The sequence below is a fragment of the Quercus robur genome, chromosome 6 (genome assembly GCF_932294415.1).
Source record: "Quercus robur chromosome 6, dhQueRobu3.1, whole genome shotgun sequence".
Taxonomy (NCBI): Eukaryota; Viridiplantae; Streptophyta; class Magnoliopsida; order Fagales; family Fagaceae; genus Quercus; species Quercus robur.
This window is the reverse complement of record NC_065539.1, coordinates 53,367,159-53,384,575: the sequence shown is the minus strand read 5'-3', so window position 1 is coordinate 53,384,575 and position 17,417 is coordinate 53,367,159. Positions and strand designations below refer to the sequence as shown.

The following is a 17,417-nucleotide window of genomic DNA, read 5'->3' as shown; positions in this document are numbered from 1 at the left end:
TCTTTGGCAATCCATGACAAAACCACAAGAAACAAATGAACATATGAGAGAAGTCATAAATCACTCAACTCATACTCACTTGTTCAATACAATAGAATCTATCCTAACACAAACTCTTGAAAAACTTTGCAAGAAGAGAGTTCATGGCAAGAAAGACTTTGACAACTTGTATTTTTGAAACACTTTAAACAAAACTCATCACGGCATCTTAGTGTGAGACAGAAATAAAAGTTTTCATACAATAAATAAGAAGCATATGCATAAAGAGAGAAAAGAAACAACACATGAAGAGATAGATGAAAGAAAGTAATAACAATCTCAATATATATATATATATATATAAGAATACAAGGTTTGCTATCATAATTTAAGAACAATGTATCTCAAAAGTAAATAAAAGAAAAGATACAAAGAGTCCTCACTACATCCCTCAAAAAGAAAACAGTCCCCCCTAACAAATATATCTCCTATAACTAACTCTCCCCCTATATACATGACTACTCTCATACCCAAAACTACTTCCCCTTTTTGTCACGAATGACAAAGGATAATTCACTGAGAAGCAGTCATCTCATCATCACTGGAAGAGCTAGCATCCTCATCCTCATCAGCAGCACTATCAGAGTCACCATTGTCGTCCTCATCCTCAGAAGCCTCTGGAGAAGGAGAGGGAGACTCTACGAAGCCACTAAGGTGAGCCTGTCATCATGCAATACGACCAACACGAGTGTTCACTTGATACAACTCAGTAGTGAGTGTATCAAGATGAGTATCCATGCATTGAAACTGCACCATGTCCGCCTCGAGGGTCACACCACCCGTAGAAGTAGAAGGAGTGGATGTGGATGGACCGGAAAAAACCAAAGGAGTTGACGTCTCGATCCGTGGCCGCTTCGGTTGAAGTTGGGCCTCGCTTTGTCTAACGGTAGCAACGTTTATGGCACACATCATTGAAAAGTGAGGAGACTTAGGATAGGAGATAGACGAATGACAGAGAATCCTCGTGATAACAGAAGAAAAATGAGCTTATCACGGGTTGCCATATCCTTATAGACATCTATAAGGGAGAGTATGAAGTAAGAGGAAAAATCTATAGTGAGTCCCTCAATAAGGGATAACAAAAATCGAGCACGAGGCTCAGTAATCGAATTATAGTGAGAAAGGGATGTAGAGCAAATGTCATCACCATATTCAGGAACCTTGGACCTTTAGCAAAGCTCGAGCAAGGGGTGTTTTGACGTTCACCCCAAGATGAAGGTCACGAAACTCCTTGGTTACAAAACCCTATGGCATACAAACGCAGCAGCTTCTTGAAGAGAAAGATGAACTAGAGCATATGTCTCCGGTCACAATATGCTTGTGAAAAACTTTTACATTGAGTTGCATCAACGACCCATAATCCTTATATATATTTAGGGTTGTGAGAAAAGAAAGCCTAAACATGTATCCACGGATTGGAGTGAAATCAGATCTGAAAAACTGATTTTCATAAATCTCGATAAATAGCTTATTCGTTGAGAGCTGTCAAGCATCAGGCTTAAACAGCCTTTTAAACCTCGATAGATACTAGCTATCGAGTTAGCTGTCGAGCTTTAAAATCCAACACTTCTTCACTTGATTCTTGGACAGATTTGCATGGCTTGAACGCTAAAACTTGAAACCTTGTTCCTTAAAGTATTAAACACATCTTAGATCTACTTAATTGAAAGTAAAGTGCATTTTGTTAAAGGATTAACCAATTCTACATTTACATATGTTCCTAACATGATTCACATATATCCTAACAATATATACACAGTTATGGAGAGAGAGAGAGAGAGAGAGAGAGAGAGAGAGAGAGAAGAGATACAATTCTCAAGTACAGCAGCTATGTGTTGAGGTAGTTGAGCTATAGGTAGAAGTTGTCTCTCTGATTCTCTTTGGTTAGGGTTTTTATTTTAATTAGTTGCATACCTGTGCGTTGCGCTGTTAATTTTTTTAGGATGGTCTCATTAAATATTTTATTAATACTATAATTTTAGTTATTAACCATTGGTTTTTCATTAGTTTTTAAGTTAACAAAAACCTTAAATTTACCTTTTTTTTTTACCTTTACACACACACACACACACACACACACATAGTGAATCTTTACACATACTTTTAAGAAAACACTATATATTCCACTTTTTTGGATGCGTTATAGACTACTACTCCATAATAATAGTGGCTAATTAATTTTACATATTTTTTTTAGTGATCTCATTTTTAACGCTTCTTACCATTATCATATATTTACTAACTGATGAATTGCATAACAAAGATGATAAATGAGAGGTAGCATTGTTCATTAGATTTTCGAAATGAAAATTATATATACATGTGGGGGCCGGTTAGTCACTAAAATTATTAAAGTTAAGTTAATTGGGCCTGTGGCCCATTCGAGGACGTAAAGTTGTCCGAGGAGGCCCATATCAGGTTGTGGGGGTAACCAAATGAAAGGAAGAGTAAATATCACGAAAGGTGAGTTCAGTATTCACCCGAGGACAAAATCCTTCTCGATAGTATGAGTCCGAGGACGACCAGAACGCCACCTTGTTACAAACATATTTTGGAGCTACGTCACCACTAGAAGTGGGATAAGGGACCAAGGGCAAGAAAGAGAAGGCCAACAAATATCTATAACAACAGCTTCCTCCGCATTAATTGCCTCTCAACCAACTCTCTGGCCGCATTAATGTGGAGGTGATGCCTGAACAGTGATGAAGCAGCCTTACAGCTGCTAGTAGGAGGTTCCAGAAGGTGTGAGATGGGACAAAAAGAGATCCCCTGAACCCAACTTACACGTGTGTGGTGAAGATGATAGGAAGATGGTAGTATATAACATGAAAGAAAGCATTGTGGAAAAAAAGGCGGAACAGAAAAAAAGAAACAAAGAACACTCAGGAAAAAAGCTTAGAAACAAAAGAACTGTACTTGTTTCAAAGAAAAACTAATTGTTATATCGGTGCTAATCCATCTATAAATGTGAGGTTGAATCGTTTTTCTTTTAAAAAGTTAACCTAGTTCTTGAACACCCACGCTCTACAAATTTATTGTTTAGGCCTTTAACGTACGAACCCAATACCAGTTTGAAATTGTTACAAATTGAGTCTTTACAATATATATATATATATATATATATATATTATAAATAAGGTTAAATGAAATGTCAAAAAATGGATTTTTAAATTTTCTAACTTTATTTTTTTATGTAATTTCTACTACTATCAGATAACATATCTCTTTAAGTTATGATTAATATGGTTTTCGTAGTTAAGAGTTTGATTAGTTTTAAATTTAAATTTAGTACTATGATTGTATTTAATTGTTGATTGTTGGTTTAATTTTTTTAAGTGAATTTAACAGTTTATGTTACTACACTGTAAAGTTTTTAATGTTCTCCACATGGTAATCTCTATTTTATTTTTTACTTCTCCTTACAACCTCTTTGTTTTCGAATCAACGATTACTAATTGACGTTTGGTTTTTTTTTTCTTTATCTACTTTTTATTACTTTGTGTGGGGTCCAATAATTTGTGGCCCTGGCCCATTTTTACATTGGGGCCCAAGGCCCGAGCCGAGGAAGGTTATAGCCGAGAATAGGTAATAAAAGTCCAAATAGTCTTGAGACACAGTCAAGGATGATTCTGTCCTCGGCATATCCAAGGTATCCCTGGAAGGAAGGGCAAAAACGGTATAAAAACAGTTTGGGAAAAAATCTAAAATATCTAGGTTAATAAAAAAGGGTACGCTGGATAGTATAACGACCAAGGACAAAGGAAAAGCTGCCCTTACTGCCATTCAATACTCTGCACCAGACAAAGCCATACTCTTCAGCTTTTACAATCACCCCCTAACCACTCTGGGTATGGGCTGATGGGACAAGTATCAGTCCTGGAAAATCGAACCCACACGTGGACGTTGGATAAGGGATACATGCTAGTATAAAAGGAAAAGTAAGCATCCAGAGGAAGGGGCTGGGAAAAATGGCAAAAAACCAGAGCCTCCCAGCCCGCCTCCAGGAGAAAGACTCTTAGGGTGAATGCAATTTAATTATGTATAAACACCACGAAAAAAACCACCGTCTGGTGACCAAGGCCTAGTCTTTCAAACCCACGCTCTATAAATGATATTGTTTGGGCCTTTTCACGTGCGAACCTAATATTATTATGGGTCGTTACAAATCGAGCCCTTACACTTTGTATTGGTTTTTTTTTCTATACCATCTCTCTTTCTCCATTGGCAACCTATCGTTTTCCAAAATTTGATGATGATTCTATGACATTAAATATGCATTACTAGTTTCTAAATAATACAAAACTTTATCAAGCTAAAATAGAGATGCAAGAAAAATAAAAATAAAATTCCACAAAAATATTGAGGGAGAAAGAGTGGGAAATAACCACTTTTTTTGTAGAGAAAATTATGTAAAAAATGGAAGAATGAATGACAAAAGGTAAAAAGAAGGAGAAAGTGTAAATGTTAAAAAAAATGAGTACAATTTGATGAGCACAATTTTCTTTTATTTGAATTTAAGTAAAATATTACATTTTTTATTATTTAAAATAAAAAGAGAGAGAAAATATAAATAATATAATGATAAGGAGGAAGTGGTTGAATTTCAATATTGAGTAAAATAGAAGAGAAGAAAAAAAATAAGAAAAATTAAAAGATATAACAATAAGCCAAATTATGCTATGTAATGGAATACTATTTTATTTTTATCTACTATCTTTAATTTCTTATAATGTAATCGGATAAAATTTAACAATCAAAGAGCAAAAAATGACGTAGCAATTAGGTTGCGCAACAAGAGCTCAGCAACAATAAATGCCATGCTTCAGCTTTTAGTAATATATAGATATAGATTGTCAAATTTTTCTTTATCTTTTAATTGGTAAGTTTGTTGTTGCCCCCCCACCCCTCCCCCCAAAAAAGATTTAAGATCAGCAATTATTAAATTTTGTTGTCGGGTTTGCTTTAAAAAAAATTAGATCAATAAATTTTATTGTTGGAATTTTTCTTTTTGTTTAAAAGGGCAAGAATATAATTAAGAGAGGCCAAATTTAATTATATTGGGCTTACTTCAATTACGTAAAAAAAATTTAGGGTGTTTACAATTTTTTTAGGATACACAATATTTTAAATATGCTACCACTAGTAGTGGGTTTCCAATAAATATGATATCTCACAAGAGGTGAGTTTTCATGCAACTACTTGCTAAGATTCCGAAAGTAATCTACAAGGCATATTTTTAAAGAGAAAAAAAAAAGATTATGTTAATATTAAGGGAAATGATATATCTGAAATCTACATTTACTTTATTTAAAAACGTGTTAGTTGTATCTTATGACTCACAAAACTAGATATCTTAAATTTCGTTCATCTGCTAATCTAACTCATTATATGTTATTATGTTTTCTTGTGCTATGTGATTGGCAGCCGCACTACATATAAATCTGAATATGAATTTATACAAGGAATTGTTGAAGAAATATCAAGTGCTACATTTAATCAGAGACCATCATATGATGCTGAAAACCTAGTTGGAATAAATTCTCGTGTAAATGACATAATGTCACTTTTAAATATTGAGTCAAATGAAGTTTGCATTTTAGGGATTCATGGACTTCCTGGAGTAGGTAAGACTACAATTGCAAACGTTGTTTATAGCATAATTGCTCATCAATTTGAAGGAAGCTGTTTTCTGGAGAAGGTTAGAGAAGAGTCTATAAAAGGTGGCATGATACAACTACAAGAGAAACTTCTTTCTAAGATCTTACAAGATAACTATTTGAAGGTAGACATTGAATCCAAAGGAACCAATTTGATAAAGGAGAGAATTTGTTGTAAAAAGGTTTTTTTAGTTCTCGATGATGTGGATAATTCAGAACAAATAAAAAAATTGCTTGGAAAATGTGACTGGTTTGCTTCAGGGAGTATAGTCATTATAACAACAAGAGACAAACATGTGCTAACCACTCTTCCAAAAGGTCATCTAATTTACAAGGTCAAAGAACTGGGTCCACGTGAAGCTCGTGATCTTTTTAATATGCATGCCTTCCACACAAATGAGCCCAAGGAAGATTATTCAAAACTTGCAGAGCTGATTATATCTTATGCTAAAGGACTTCCACTTGCTCTAAAAGTAATGGGTTCTGATTTGTGTGAAAAAAGTATATGTGAATGGAGAAGTGCATTTGAAATGTATAAGAACATTCAACATGAAAAAATTCAAGAGATACTCAAAATAAGTTTTCTTGGATTGAGTGAAAACGAAAAAGATATTTTTCTTGATATTGCATGTTTCTTTAAGGGACGCGACAAGGATTATGTTGTAAAGATATTAGATGCTTGCGACTTATATCCAGATTTTTGTATTGGAAGGCTTATTGATAAATGTCTCATAACCATTGAATATGGCACATTGTGGATGCATGACTTGCTACAACAAATGGGTAGAGAAATAGTTCAAGAAGAATCTAAACGGCTTGAAAATCGTAGCAGAATATGGTGTCATGAGGATGCTAATAAATTACTAACTGGAAATAAGGTATAAGTTCTTTTGCGTAACCTTTTATTTTTCCAAATATATTTTTCATTTATTTTTTCCTTTTCAATATTGAAGAATATATATATATATATATATATATATTTTGTTTAAAGTTTTTAAAATAATTATACTTTTGTCGGATTCTGTTATGAAGTGCAACTAATTCTTTGTCTTATCTAGGGGTCGGATGAAATTCGAGGCATAATGTGGTGCGAACCTAAACCAATAACAGTATCTTTAAAAGCTTCAGCTTTCGAAAAGATGGAAAATCTCAAATTTCTTATTGTTAAGAATGTACAAATTTCCAAAGAACTTGAATATCTTTCCAATGAATTAAGATTGTTTGAATGGTCAGGATATAATTTTTCCTTGCCATCCGAATTTTGTCCTCTAAAACTTGTTGGACTGGAGGTGTCTTGCAGTAGGTTACCGAAATTATTTGAGCAGGTATGAGTTTATTATTTGTGAATCTTCATTTCCCTAAATGTTATTTTTAAAATTAGATGTAATGACTTTTTTTTTTTTTTTGGGTGTTTTTTTTAAGGGGTGCCATTACAAATATTTGAAAAGTATCAAGTTGAAAAGGTGTCAATCCATCACAAGAGTACCTGACTTATGCGCTCCAAACTTAGAGACATTGAGAATTTCTTATTGTGAAAATTTAATTGAGATTCATGACTCTATTGGACTTCTTGATAAGCTTGAACGTTTGTCCCTCGGTCACTGCATGAAACTTCAGATTCTTCCGAGCACCCTCAAGTTGAATAAACGTTTCGATCTACAGCACTGCCCAAGGCTTGAGAAGTTTCCCAATGTTCACCCTGAAATGAAATGTTTAGAATATTTCACTGTTAGTTATAGTAATATCAGAGAATGGCCTTTATCACTAAGATATCTCACCGAAGGGATTATTAAATTGGAGATACGGGAATGTGAAAACCTTGGGAAGTTTTTGGATAGCACCAATAAATTGCAACTGCTTGAGGAAATAGATACCCCTATTTTCAACGGCTTTCAAATTTTTCCGAAATCTTATGGAAATCCGCAACTCATATGCTATAGTGAAATTTTAATTGATTTAGATTTTTGTATGAAGAATGATTTCTTCCCGGCATTGAGAAATATAACTATAACGGACTCCAATATTGTTAGTATCCCCGAATGCATTTTTAGATTATCTAGATTAGAATTGATTTACATACGTAATTGTAAGGAGCTTCGGGAAATTCAAATTCCAAGGCTCCCACAATCTATTAGACGTGTGAGAATAGTAGGATGCCCATCGTTGCTTCCACAATCATCAAGTAGATTATTGAATCAGGTGAGGTCTCTCTCTTTGATAATTAAGTAGTAAAGATACAATTTTTTTGTTGACTTCTTTCACAAACTTCAATTTCTTGTTTTTGTTTAATGCAAGCAGTTTGGAAAAATTCTAGGGATTCTACCCAATAGAGTCAGTGAAGGTGCAAGAAGCGACATATTAATGGATCTCTTTGACGACTCTGAATCTGAATCTGACTCTGAATCTGAATCTGACTCTGAAATTGAGTATAGGTTTATTTTACTACCAGGAACTGAGATTCCAAAGTCACTTAAATTCAATCATCAGAGTTTTGGAAATTCCATATCATTCAAGGTTGGTTGCAAATTTCCAAAATTGGTCGTCTGTGTTGCTTTTCGTTCTGCGGAGGCACATATGGGCGGTCGATGCTTTGGGGTTCACGTTTCCATCAATGGTTGTAAGCAGTATTCCGAATATACACCCACAAACGAAAGCTACGGGGAACTGTGGTTATTCTCTTTATCTTTAGGGCAGTTGAAAAAACCAAATCCATCTGAACAGAATCAGGTGGAGGTTGAGGTTTTATGTAAAATCCAATACCACAATTTTGAGGTGGTAAATCACAATGATTTTGTAAAATGGGTGGGGGTGAATGTAGAATGCATCTGCTGTCCTCAGAAATCAGATATTACTTACTTGCCGCTTCCGAGTGACAGGAATGGTTGTGGGTCATCCTCAGTTTTGAATGACACTGAGCTCCCGCCTTTTCAACCTGTTTTCCCCACTTCTTATGGTTTTGAACCTGGTTTGAAGGGCTTTTTTGGTGATTTGAAAGTGTCATTATCGGCCCCTAATAACTCTGAACTCCTTGCATTGTCACCTGGTCCAAATATGGATCATGAGGTTTCCAATACCGTAAATGATTTGAGGCTTTTGAAGGGCATTCATAACGATGGGTGCGATTTGAGTTTGTCACTAAATGATTCAAATGAAAGAGAAAGTGAGCCTCCTCTGTTCCCTGATTTGACAAATGGGTTTGACTTCGGCTTTGCCCAGCCCAATTTGGAGTTAGGCTCAGGTGTTAGTAGTGGGTTTCATTTGGGTTCGTCTTCAATGGCCCATGCCAGTGTAAATGATGACTCTGATTTCTATATGGGTTCGTCTTCAATGGCCCATGACTGTTTAAATGATGACTCTGATTTCAATATGGGTCCACCACCGAAGAAAGCGAGGACATCTTGATCAGACTTCAAAGAATTATGCCTCTCTTTGTTTCCCTGATTCCCATCTGCTCCAACGCCAAGTTAGTCCCCTTCACTAGTAAGTATTACAACTCCAAACCCTCTCTTTTTTTGGTTGTTTGAATGGTAATGTTTTTAATATACAATGAGTGCTTGCTTTGTTTGTTGGACATATATACATAAAAGAAGTGCTTTTATGGTCTTTTGCTTTTATTAAAGTTTTTGTTGTGTTTTGCACGCTTGAATATTCTATTGAGTAATAGCTTACGGCCCTTGTAGTCTTGTGGTATCTGTTTTCCTTAAAAGCGGTTTATAAAGTAAAAGGTGTGATTTTGGAGTGAAAGTTGATACGTTATTGAGATTGTAGCATGCTATGTCTGTTTTATTAAGTAATCGCAATAGAAAAATTCCAAGAGCGAATTTGCAGTTTAACAAAGAACAATTTGCTTATTCATTGAACTGTTGTGTGACATAATTAAATTCTGCAGCTTGGAAACAATTAAGCATCGGAATTTCTGAGGACTTCATCAAATGATTGGTCTGCATGACAATGGACTTGCAGCTGTAGCAAGTGATTCTATTCAATGCTTCTGGTCATCATTTCATAATTGGCTCGTATAACTTCTTTGCTGGTTAGCCTCTACTCGATAATAGTTTGTGATCAACATTTAAATATTTCAAAATTGATTTTGATTTCAGAGTAAACCTGATTATCTTGTACTGCCAGGAACTGAGATTCCAAAGTTGTTCAAATTCAACCATCAGAGTTCTGGAAATTCCATATCATTTGGGTTGGTTGCTATAGATTTTGGAAATTCAACCATCATAATTGGCCATCTGTATTGCTTTTCATTCAGCTGAAGCACATATGTGCAGAATTTTTCATGTTCACTTTTCCATCAATGGTTGTAAATAAAAAACCAATTATCTAAAGTACAGGAGAAAGCTATGAGGAACTGTGGTTATTTTCTAAATCTCTTGGGCAATTGAATAAACCAAATCTATCTGAACAGAATAAGGTTGAGGTTGAGACTGGGCTAAAGATGAAGCTTCTCTTAACTCTTGCTACCTTCATCATCCTTCTTCAATCTCTTCATCTTCATTTTGCAAACAACACATAATTATGATGTAAAAGAATATCCCTAAAGACATAGTGGCTACCAAGGTGTGCCTCCTTTAGTTACATATTTGGGTGCCTCGCTCTCTCTCTTCATTCATTAGGGAATCATGAATTTTAATGCAATTATAAATTATAAAATAAGTATTTAATTTCTTTTATTCATTTATTGTAATGCAGTTACCTGGCCTTGTTGCTGTGAAGTAATTGGTGGCGCCCAAGATATCTTTCCACCTTGCAATTTGGTTTTCTTTTATTATGATATTTGTCATTTATTGATCATATTTGTCTGCTTCTGGTGCATAATGTTTGCTTAGCTTAACATCAATCAAGTGCCAAGTAAGGTTACCTTCAATGTTTTGGAATGGCTCAAGACCTCTGTTGTTAACAGTAAGGCCCAATTTCTTCCTTTCTTGATTTTATGTTTGGGTTATGTACCATATCCTTAGATATTCAATTTGGTTTTTTGTTTTTCATGTCCATTTTTTTGTTGCTTTGGTGAAGGCATATTAATATTGGGATATACTAGAATCTATGATGGTTTTTATAACATATATTTGCTATGAATGCTGAATCCGTGTATTATTACTTTTAGACCGAAAAACGAAAATCTTGAGTTCAATTTGAATGAAGATTCAAGATGATATTGAGGTTTCCATAAATAAATTATTTTTAAAAAAAAAGAGATGATATTAAGGTTATATATAGAAGCTGGGTGACCTGTAAATCAACTTGAAGGAATAGACTTAAATAAGATTCTTATTATTTCCAATCTTCAGGTTTTGATATATGAATGTGGAGTGAAGGTATAGAGAATCACTGTATTATGTCATAAAGAAAGCTACCCTGACTTCATTAATTATTTTCAGTACTACTAGCTTCCAAGCCGCGAACTCTAAGTCTTAGATATCCCAGAATATTTTCTCCCTGCTCACTTACAGTTTTTCAACTAAGGGAGATAAATTTGTAAAATAAAAGCCCACAATTTAAAACCTCCACTAAACCCACGTTCTCAGTAGTTTACAACCTCATCATCTCTTATCCTTTTTGAAATTGAAATAGACGCACTCTCTTTTCTCTTAGCTCTTATCTTCTTGAAATTGAAACAGATGCAATCCATTATGTGAAACTTTTAAACATCTCATGAATTTTACAAACTCTGGGAGTTTCACAACAGCATGAGAAAATTTTCCACAATCAATGACTCAGAAGGTATTTATTTTTTTGGGTTTTGGGGGGGGGGGGGGGGGGATACAAACTTTTTTTGGGTTGAATTTGCTTGATACAATTGCATCAGGTACTACATTCCTTTAACATTTATTAAATTATTGTTCTTTTTTAAATAAATTTATGAAAGTGTCATGCAATTTATAATCAAACGGAACACTAATGGGGGTGAGAATTTTTAGGAGGTGGTACACGGTTTTTTAGTGTTGCTACTTCAAGAGTAAGGTGAACAAGGATAGGACCTTGCTCCAAATATTTATCAAGAATGTGGGAAATAGTCAAACTTTATAACATCAGCAAACTCAATTCACTACAGATTTTCAGTGCACAATAGTCAATCCAAAGGTATGTTCCTTGCAATTTAAATTCTTAATACAGAACCTCATTCCATTATGTGAAATTTAAACATCTCACACTTCCTTATTCTTCATATTGAGCAGAGCAATCACCACTGGGAGTTTCAGCAAAAGGTACATTCAACGAAATTTAATGAAAAGTACCATGTCATTAGTCAAAAGGTATGTTCTATCAAGTTTTTTTCATTCTCTTACATATTTGATTTATGATTGGATTTATTTATTTTTTTAAATGCAACAGAGATACAATCGGGTTACATTTTGTCAACAATGGTTCCACTTTCTGCTCTCTACCAGATCCCAACGCCAAGAATGTAATTTTGTCATCTTTTTAGGTTTTCAAATAATGTCATTGATTTAAAATATATATTGGGTTTTCGGTTGTATCTATAGTTGTGCTAAGGTTTTCAATAGTATCTCAAATTGGAAAGTATGGAAAATTATGACACTAAATCCAAAAAGAAAAAGCCTCAGAGCATGCGTGAAATACATGTGATGTGGCTACTTATTATTATTCTTTTTTAACACGAGTCAGTAAGTAATTGCTTAATTTCCTTCAATGTTTGATTTCATTTAAGGTGTAGTTGCATTTTCCCTTCTAATTAAAGAATAATAAATAATGAATTGAGCCATGCAATGAGTAGTATGTAATGAGATTAATTCATATTTAGAAGAAAATGCTAAACTTTGCAGTTCTGTTGTAAATCAGATTGGCAGTAAATATGAACTAGATTTCCTAAAGTGAAGTGGTAGAAATTGATCTTGCATTCATATATTAGGTGTCTCAGGTTCAATTCTTAGACACCAATATGCCTTAGATCTATAAAGGCAAGCTGAATCAAGTAATGCATACTGTGATAAATTCTTGAAAGGTCCTATTAGCCTAAAGGATTATTTTTGTTGTTTCTTTTTTTGGTTTTAGTTTGTCATGTTCAAGGGAGTTTAAGACCTCTGAGGCATCACTGTACAAGTTGTTTTGCAGATCCCCTGCTTTAGTGATGTTCTGGTGAATATTCAGGAATGGGAGGATCAGCACATACTCTACTTTGAAAATCTCTTTAACCAATTTTTCCTTCCATTTGATAATCACATAAATATGATATCAAATGATAATCACACAACCATGTGACTGGTTTAAATGACTTAATAGATTATGTGATTAAGAATACATGGATAGTCATCTAAATGGCTAGATAATGGATAGGAGGAGATTCCTCCAAACTGGCTTTGTCCCTTAATAATATAGTGCAATTTTTCGGTTCTCTATATCTGTTTGTACTAATATGATTTTCTCATGCAATTTCAGACATTACTGCAGGATGGGCGCCACCGCTGAAAAACGTAAGTTTTTGAATCTTTATGGTTTGTGCCATGTAACATGGCACTAATCTCAATTCTTCACTTGTGCACAAAATTTCATGGTCTTCTTGTTGTATGTAATCTATGTGCAAACGAGGTATCTTGGAGCTACCTTTTTCCCAGCACATCTGTCTCATTTACTGTTATGATTGCTTTAGATGAGGAATTTGGGAAATGAAGATTTTTAAGCCTAACCCATGTCAATGGGAGTTAACGGAGAACTCATTCATTTCTGAATGTCCTTCATAGTATACTTGGTGAATTTCATACCTGTCTGGGGGAGAAATGAGTCAAACAATCAAAAAGTGTCAGATTGTCACATTTCATATGGAGGAACTGGGCTCTTAAATACAGTAGATCTCATGATTAAATATATGCATTTGTATACTTTCAGATAAAGACATCAAGTTGTAATTTTATCTCTTTACTCGTATTATGTTATTTATTCTTATAATATGTAGTTTGGCTAGAGGAAGTTTGGGTATAACCCAGGGTGTATTGCGATAAAATCAGTTTGATGCACCATATTATCTGTCTGTAATTGACATTTTCATTGATGATTCCTATTAGCCTTTTTACTACTTGTTTACATGGATAATTAGTTTACTCAGTAAATTTACTCCATATATTCAGTTTGAATGATTTTGGTTCTTGTTAACCCTTTTGCAGGGTGCTTCAAGTTGACAACCTCAAATCCAAAAAGGGCAAACCAAAATATTCATTTTTATGGGGTTATGCTTTTTGTAAGTAATTGCCCATCTTGTCTTTAGATAAAAGGTTGAACATTAATTTTTTAGATGGTTCAGTGTGACTTGTTGTTTCTTGAAACAAGAATACATACATACTTATTTGGAGAACAATATTTACAATCTCCTGAGTTTTCATTCAGCATTAACAGTGATCCAAGTATTAACAAATGTATACCTTGTCCTTTAGGGAATTTTATGTGAAAAAATATCTCTCTTTCATCTATTGAGAAAACCCTTAGTTATCTTCATCAAAGATTATTTAGTTGGAATGCTTTTCAACCAATTCATTTGAAGATGTGTTTAAAACTATTTGCTTACCAGTGATTGACAAAATAATATTTTCTTGAATAATCTTGTTCTAATCAAAATTTAGGGGGCAACTTGGCAAGGGATGGGGCTGTAGTTTAAAGCTTTGTACACCCCATTATTCTCTTGGTTGTATAAAAAGCTCAATTAATCCCCAAATGAGTGTTTGTTTGCTCGTCACAAATGACTGGCTTAGGTGTTATGACATAGGACAAAACCAAAACTTGATACCACAAAAATTGAAAAATGGAAAAAATAAAGATCACCTAGGAGTCAGCGCCTAGTATTGTTTGGAGTCAACACCGAGCGAGATAGAAGACCTAGGAGTTAGCATCTAAGCATTGGTGGGAGTCAACACTAAACCATTGAAAAATTCCCAAGAGAAATTGTTATTAATCAAGCAAATTGTAAATTGTCTCCAAAGGCGTAAAATATAGATTACTATGACAAAAAAATAATTCTATTAGACTTATGAAACCTGATTCTAGTTGGTTTGGGAAATCCCAATGATTGATTCATAAAAATAACCTTGACTCTAGGAAATAAATAAAATAACCCAATTAACTTCTAAGACTTAAAATAAAATACAATTGACTTCCAAAAATAAATAAAAATAAATATTTCTTTGTGCTTTATGCACTATGGTGTTTCGTCTTTACCTCAGATTTGGTGCAAGTTATTGTTACCAGTACATATGCATTTATGACTGCTTTGAAAGCCAATGAAAAGTAAATTCATTCACTTGGAATTAGCATTTGACTTTGCAATAGAATTTGTAACCAGCACATGGTTTATAATTTGGATTTCTGCTTATTGTTTTTTTCATTGCATCTGAACAGCTTGCAACTTTTTCTTATAGCTTGTTTATATGTTGGAGAATGTAATTGATCCTTGTAAATGACCAAATTTAACATCATTTTATCATATAATCATATGCTAAATTGTCTTTTCAAGTGCTATTACTATGGGTCATTTATCGCTTTTTGATCCTCTATGCATTAACTATTATTTTGAGGGAATATCACACACATTACAATAATTTAATGGGATCAAGGTGGCTCTATTTAATTGAGGGCATCTATGTGTAAATTTGATTTTAATGTTTGAATCTTTCAGGTACCAAGAGAGTGCAATTAAAGGAGCCAATTGTAGCAGTTCAAAGAGTTTCTTTGCTGATTTTTAGATGGATGGTGGTGTAGGTCTTTTAGCGGTTCAAAGAATTTCTTTGTTGATTAGTTTCATCACAACTTTTCACTTTAGATTTCTTTGGTAATCCTATCCGTGACCTTCATTTGGCATCCTGACAAGAGAGTATTGTTTACCATGTCATTTACATGGTGGTGTTGGTTGATATTTTTTGAGAGGATTATGATGTATTTATTTTTGGTGGATCATGTTTCTTCCTTCATTTAAGTTTTTCTTTGTAATGTGTTATGTCTCTCTCTTTTTGTATTTAATCTTTTTTTTCCCTAGGAGGACTTGGTGAGGATCATAAAGCATTTAATTTTGGTGTATCATGTTTTTACTTATAATTTCTTTTCTTCAGTTTTTGGACTTCTCCCTCCCATTTGTATGAAACAAAGTAAGTTGAAGACTATTTGCTCAAGGTGGGAGAAAATTTAATGAGATAATTCCTGATTATGCAAAATTTGCATTGTTTATTCTTTAAGTTGAAGAGTAAAGCAGATATCATCTTTATCCCATAATATCCTATCCTTTAAAAAGGTTACTGTTGATGACTTAGTTGGATATTTATCATTATCATTATGATTGATGGACAAGCATATCAGATAGAAGGGAATGAGTGATTAAACCAATCACAAGGGGTACTTTTACAGCTTCATACTGCCATTCATAGGCAAAAAAATTTATTCCCATGTCTAAATATAGCTAACCCTGATATGGATTGCAATGCCTTTCTTCCATGTAGATTTTGAATTTCTATCCAAAACAAAGGTAAGGGGATCTTGATGTTCAATGTTTGGTGCCAATACTGGCCGATTGACATTCTTTATCATACGTTCCCCTACAGGAGAAGGCTATAGGGGATTAGGGCACCGGTCAAATTTACCATCAAAATATATAGTTGCTAGTAGGCTATTGGCAATATTGCCCTTAAGGCCTCTGTCCCTGTCTGTCTTTTGTTGATTACTGGATTTTACGTATTCGTTGATTTTTTTCCGCATAGCTTAGCAGTGCCTTGTGGTGGGCGGTAAAAAAAATTTGAAATGGCAGTGACTTGTGGGATGGAGGCTGTGTTTGATGTTTTTAGCTCAGAATGGGACAGAGGGTATACATCGATTTGATGTGGTGAGTGGTGACATGCACTCACTTCGCTATACTTCATCTTCATGTGCTAATTGAAGTCATTGGTTTTGTATGGGGCGCAATGAAAGGCATTGGTTTTCCATTACCTACATTATCTTCATGTGCTAATATAAGTCATAGGAAAAAGTTCCCTCTTTTTCTTGATATAAAAATTGGAATAACTATCAAATTTTTGGCACCAACTTTAGTTTAAATTTAATTGTTGGGATAAGCGAAATAAGGAATTAGAGCTCCGGGGCAAAACGTAAAGTACTTTGGTGGGAATAGGTACTTCTAGATCTGGCAAGAAAGCTAATGTGGTTTATGATATACTGTTCATGATTTTTCTGGTACACTATGACACTAGATTTTGGGTTGTAGTCTTCTAGAAGCCAAAAGATTGTATATATTTCTTTAATCATTGTATTAAAAATTTAAATTTCTTACTAAATGGTTCATGCATTACATTTACAGTACAAACGTGGGCAACAAAGAAACACTCGTTTAAGAAATTTAGGTTTGTTTTCATATATGTGTTAAAAGCAAATTGATTGATCTTGAATGTATGATTTGTTAAGCATCACCAGGGTGAGATCGGAGAAAGCTGTATTACGTGGTTACTTGGTCATGTGTACCAAAAAAAAAAAATTTATTCTACTGGTATTGATTGATTTGGTTGATGAGTGTTAGAAAAAGGTGAATGCTAGGGAAAAAGTGCATTGTGAAATATGCTGAAAAGATTTGGTGTCTTATGACTTGGACAAAAACTTTTGCACTACATTCGTTTGAACCGGCTTAATAGTTAGTAGGTTACTATCAAAAAAAAAAAAAAAGGTTAGTAGGTTTCATAGTCTTGGTAATTGGGATAAGGCTTTGTCCAGGTTTTGGTGTCTTCGTGC

General features: G+C 34.0%; 1 protein-coding gene across 1 annotated transcript; it reads left to right on the top strand.

Annotated features, from left to right (window-relative positions):
- The first annotated feature begins 5,201 nt into the window (after nt 1-5,201).
- LOC126690368 (disease resistance protein RUN1-like) lies at nt 5,202-15,817 on the top strand. Its single transcript, XM_050385473.1, has 14 exons — nt 5,202-5,218; nt 5,464-6,574; nt 6,755-7,021; nt 7,119-7,895; nt 7,995-9,176; nt 9,586-9,729; nt 9,825-10,262; nt 10,395-10,604; nt 11,624-11,786; nt 11,882-11,959; nt 12,039-12,111; nt 13,104-13,138; nt 13,826-13,899; nt 15,328-15,817. Exons 1-5 carry the CDS (start codon nt 5,202-5,204, stop codon nt 9,096-9,098), a joined length of 3,276 nt encoding a protein of 1,091 aa, XP_050241430.1. The 3' UTR covers nt 9,099-9,176; nt 9,586-9,729; nt 9,825-10,262; nt 10,395-10,604; nt 11,624-11,786; nt 11,882-11,959; nt 12,039-12,111; nt 13,104-13,138; nt 13,826-13,899; nt 15,328-15,817.
- The last annotated feature ends 1,600 nt before the right edge of the window (nt 15,818-17,417 follow it).

Excerpts from the sequence above, each read along its gene's own strand:
- LOC126690368 (XM_050385473.1), top strand. Across the intron at positions 7,022-7,118 it reads TACCGAAATTATTTGAGCAG|GGGTGCCATTACAAATATTT; the intron begins GTATGAGTTTAT and ends GTTTTTTTTAAG. Across the intron at positions 7,896-7,994 it reads CAAGTAGATTATTGAATCAG|TTTGGAAAAATTCTAGGGAT; the intron begins GTGAGGTCTCTC and ends TAATGCAAGCAG.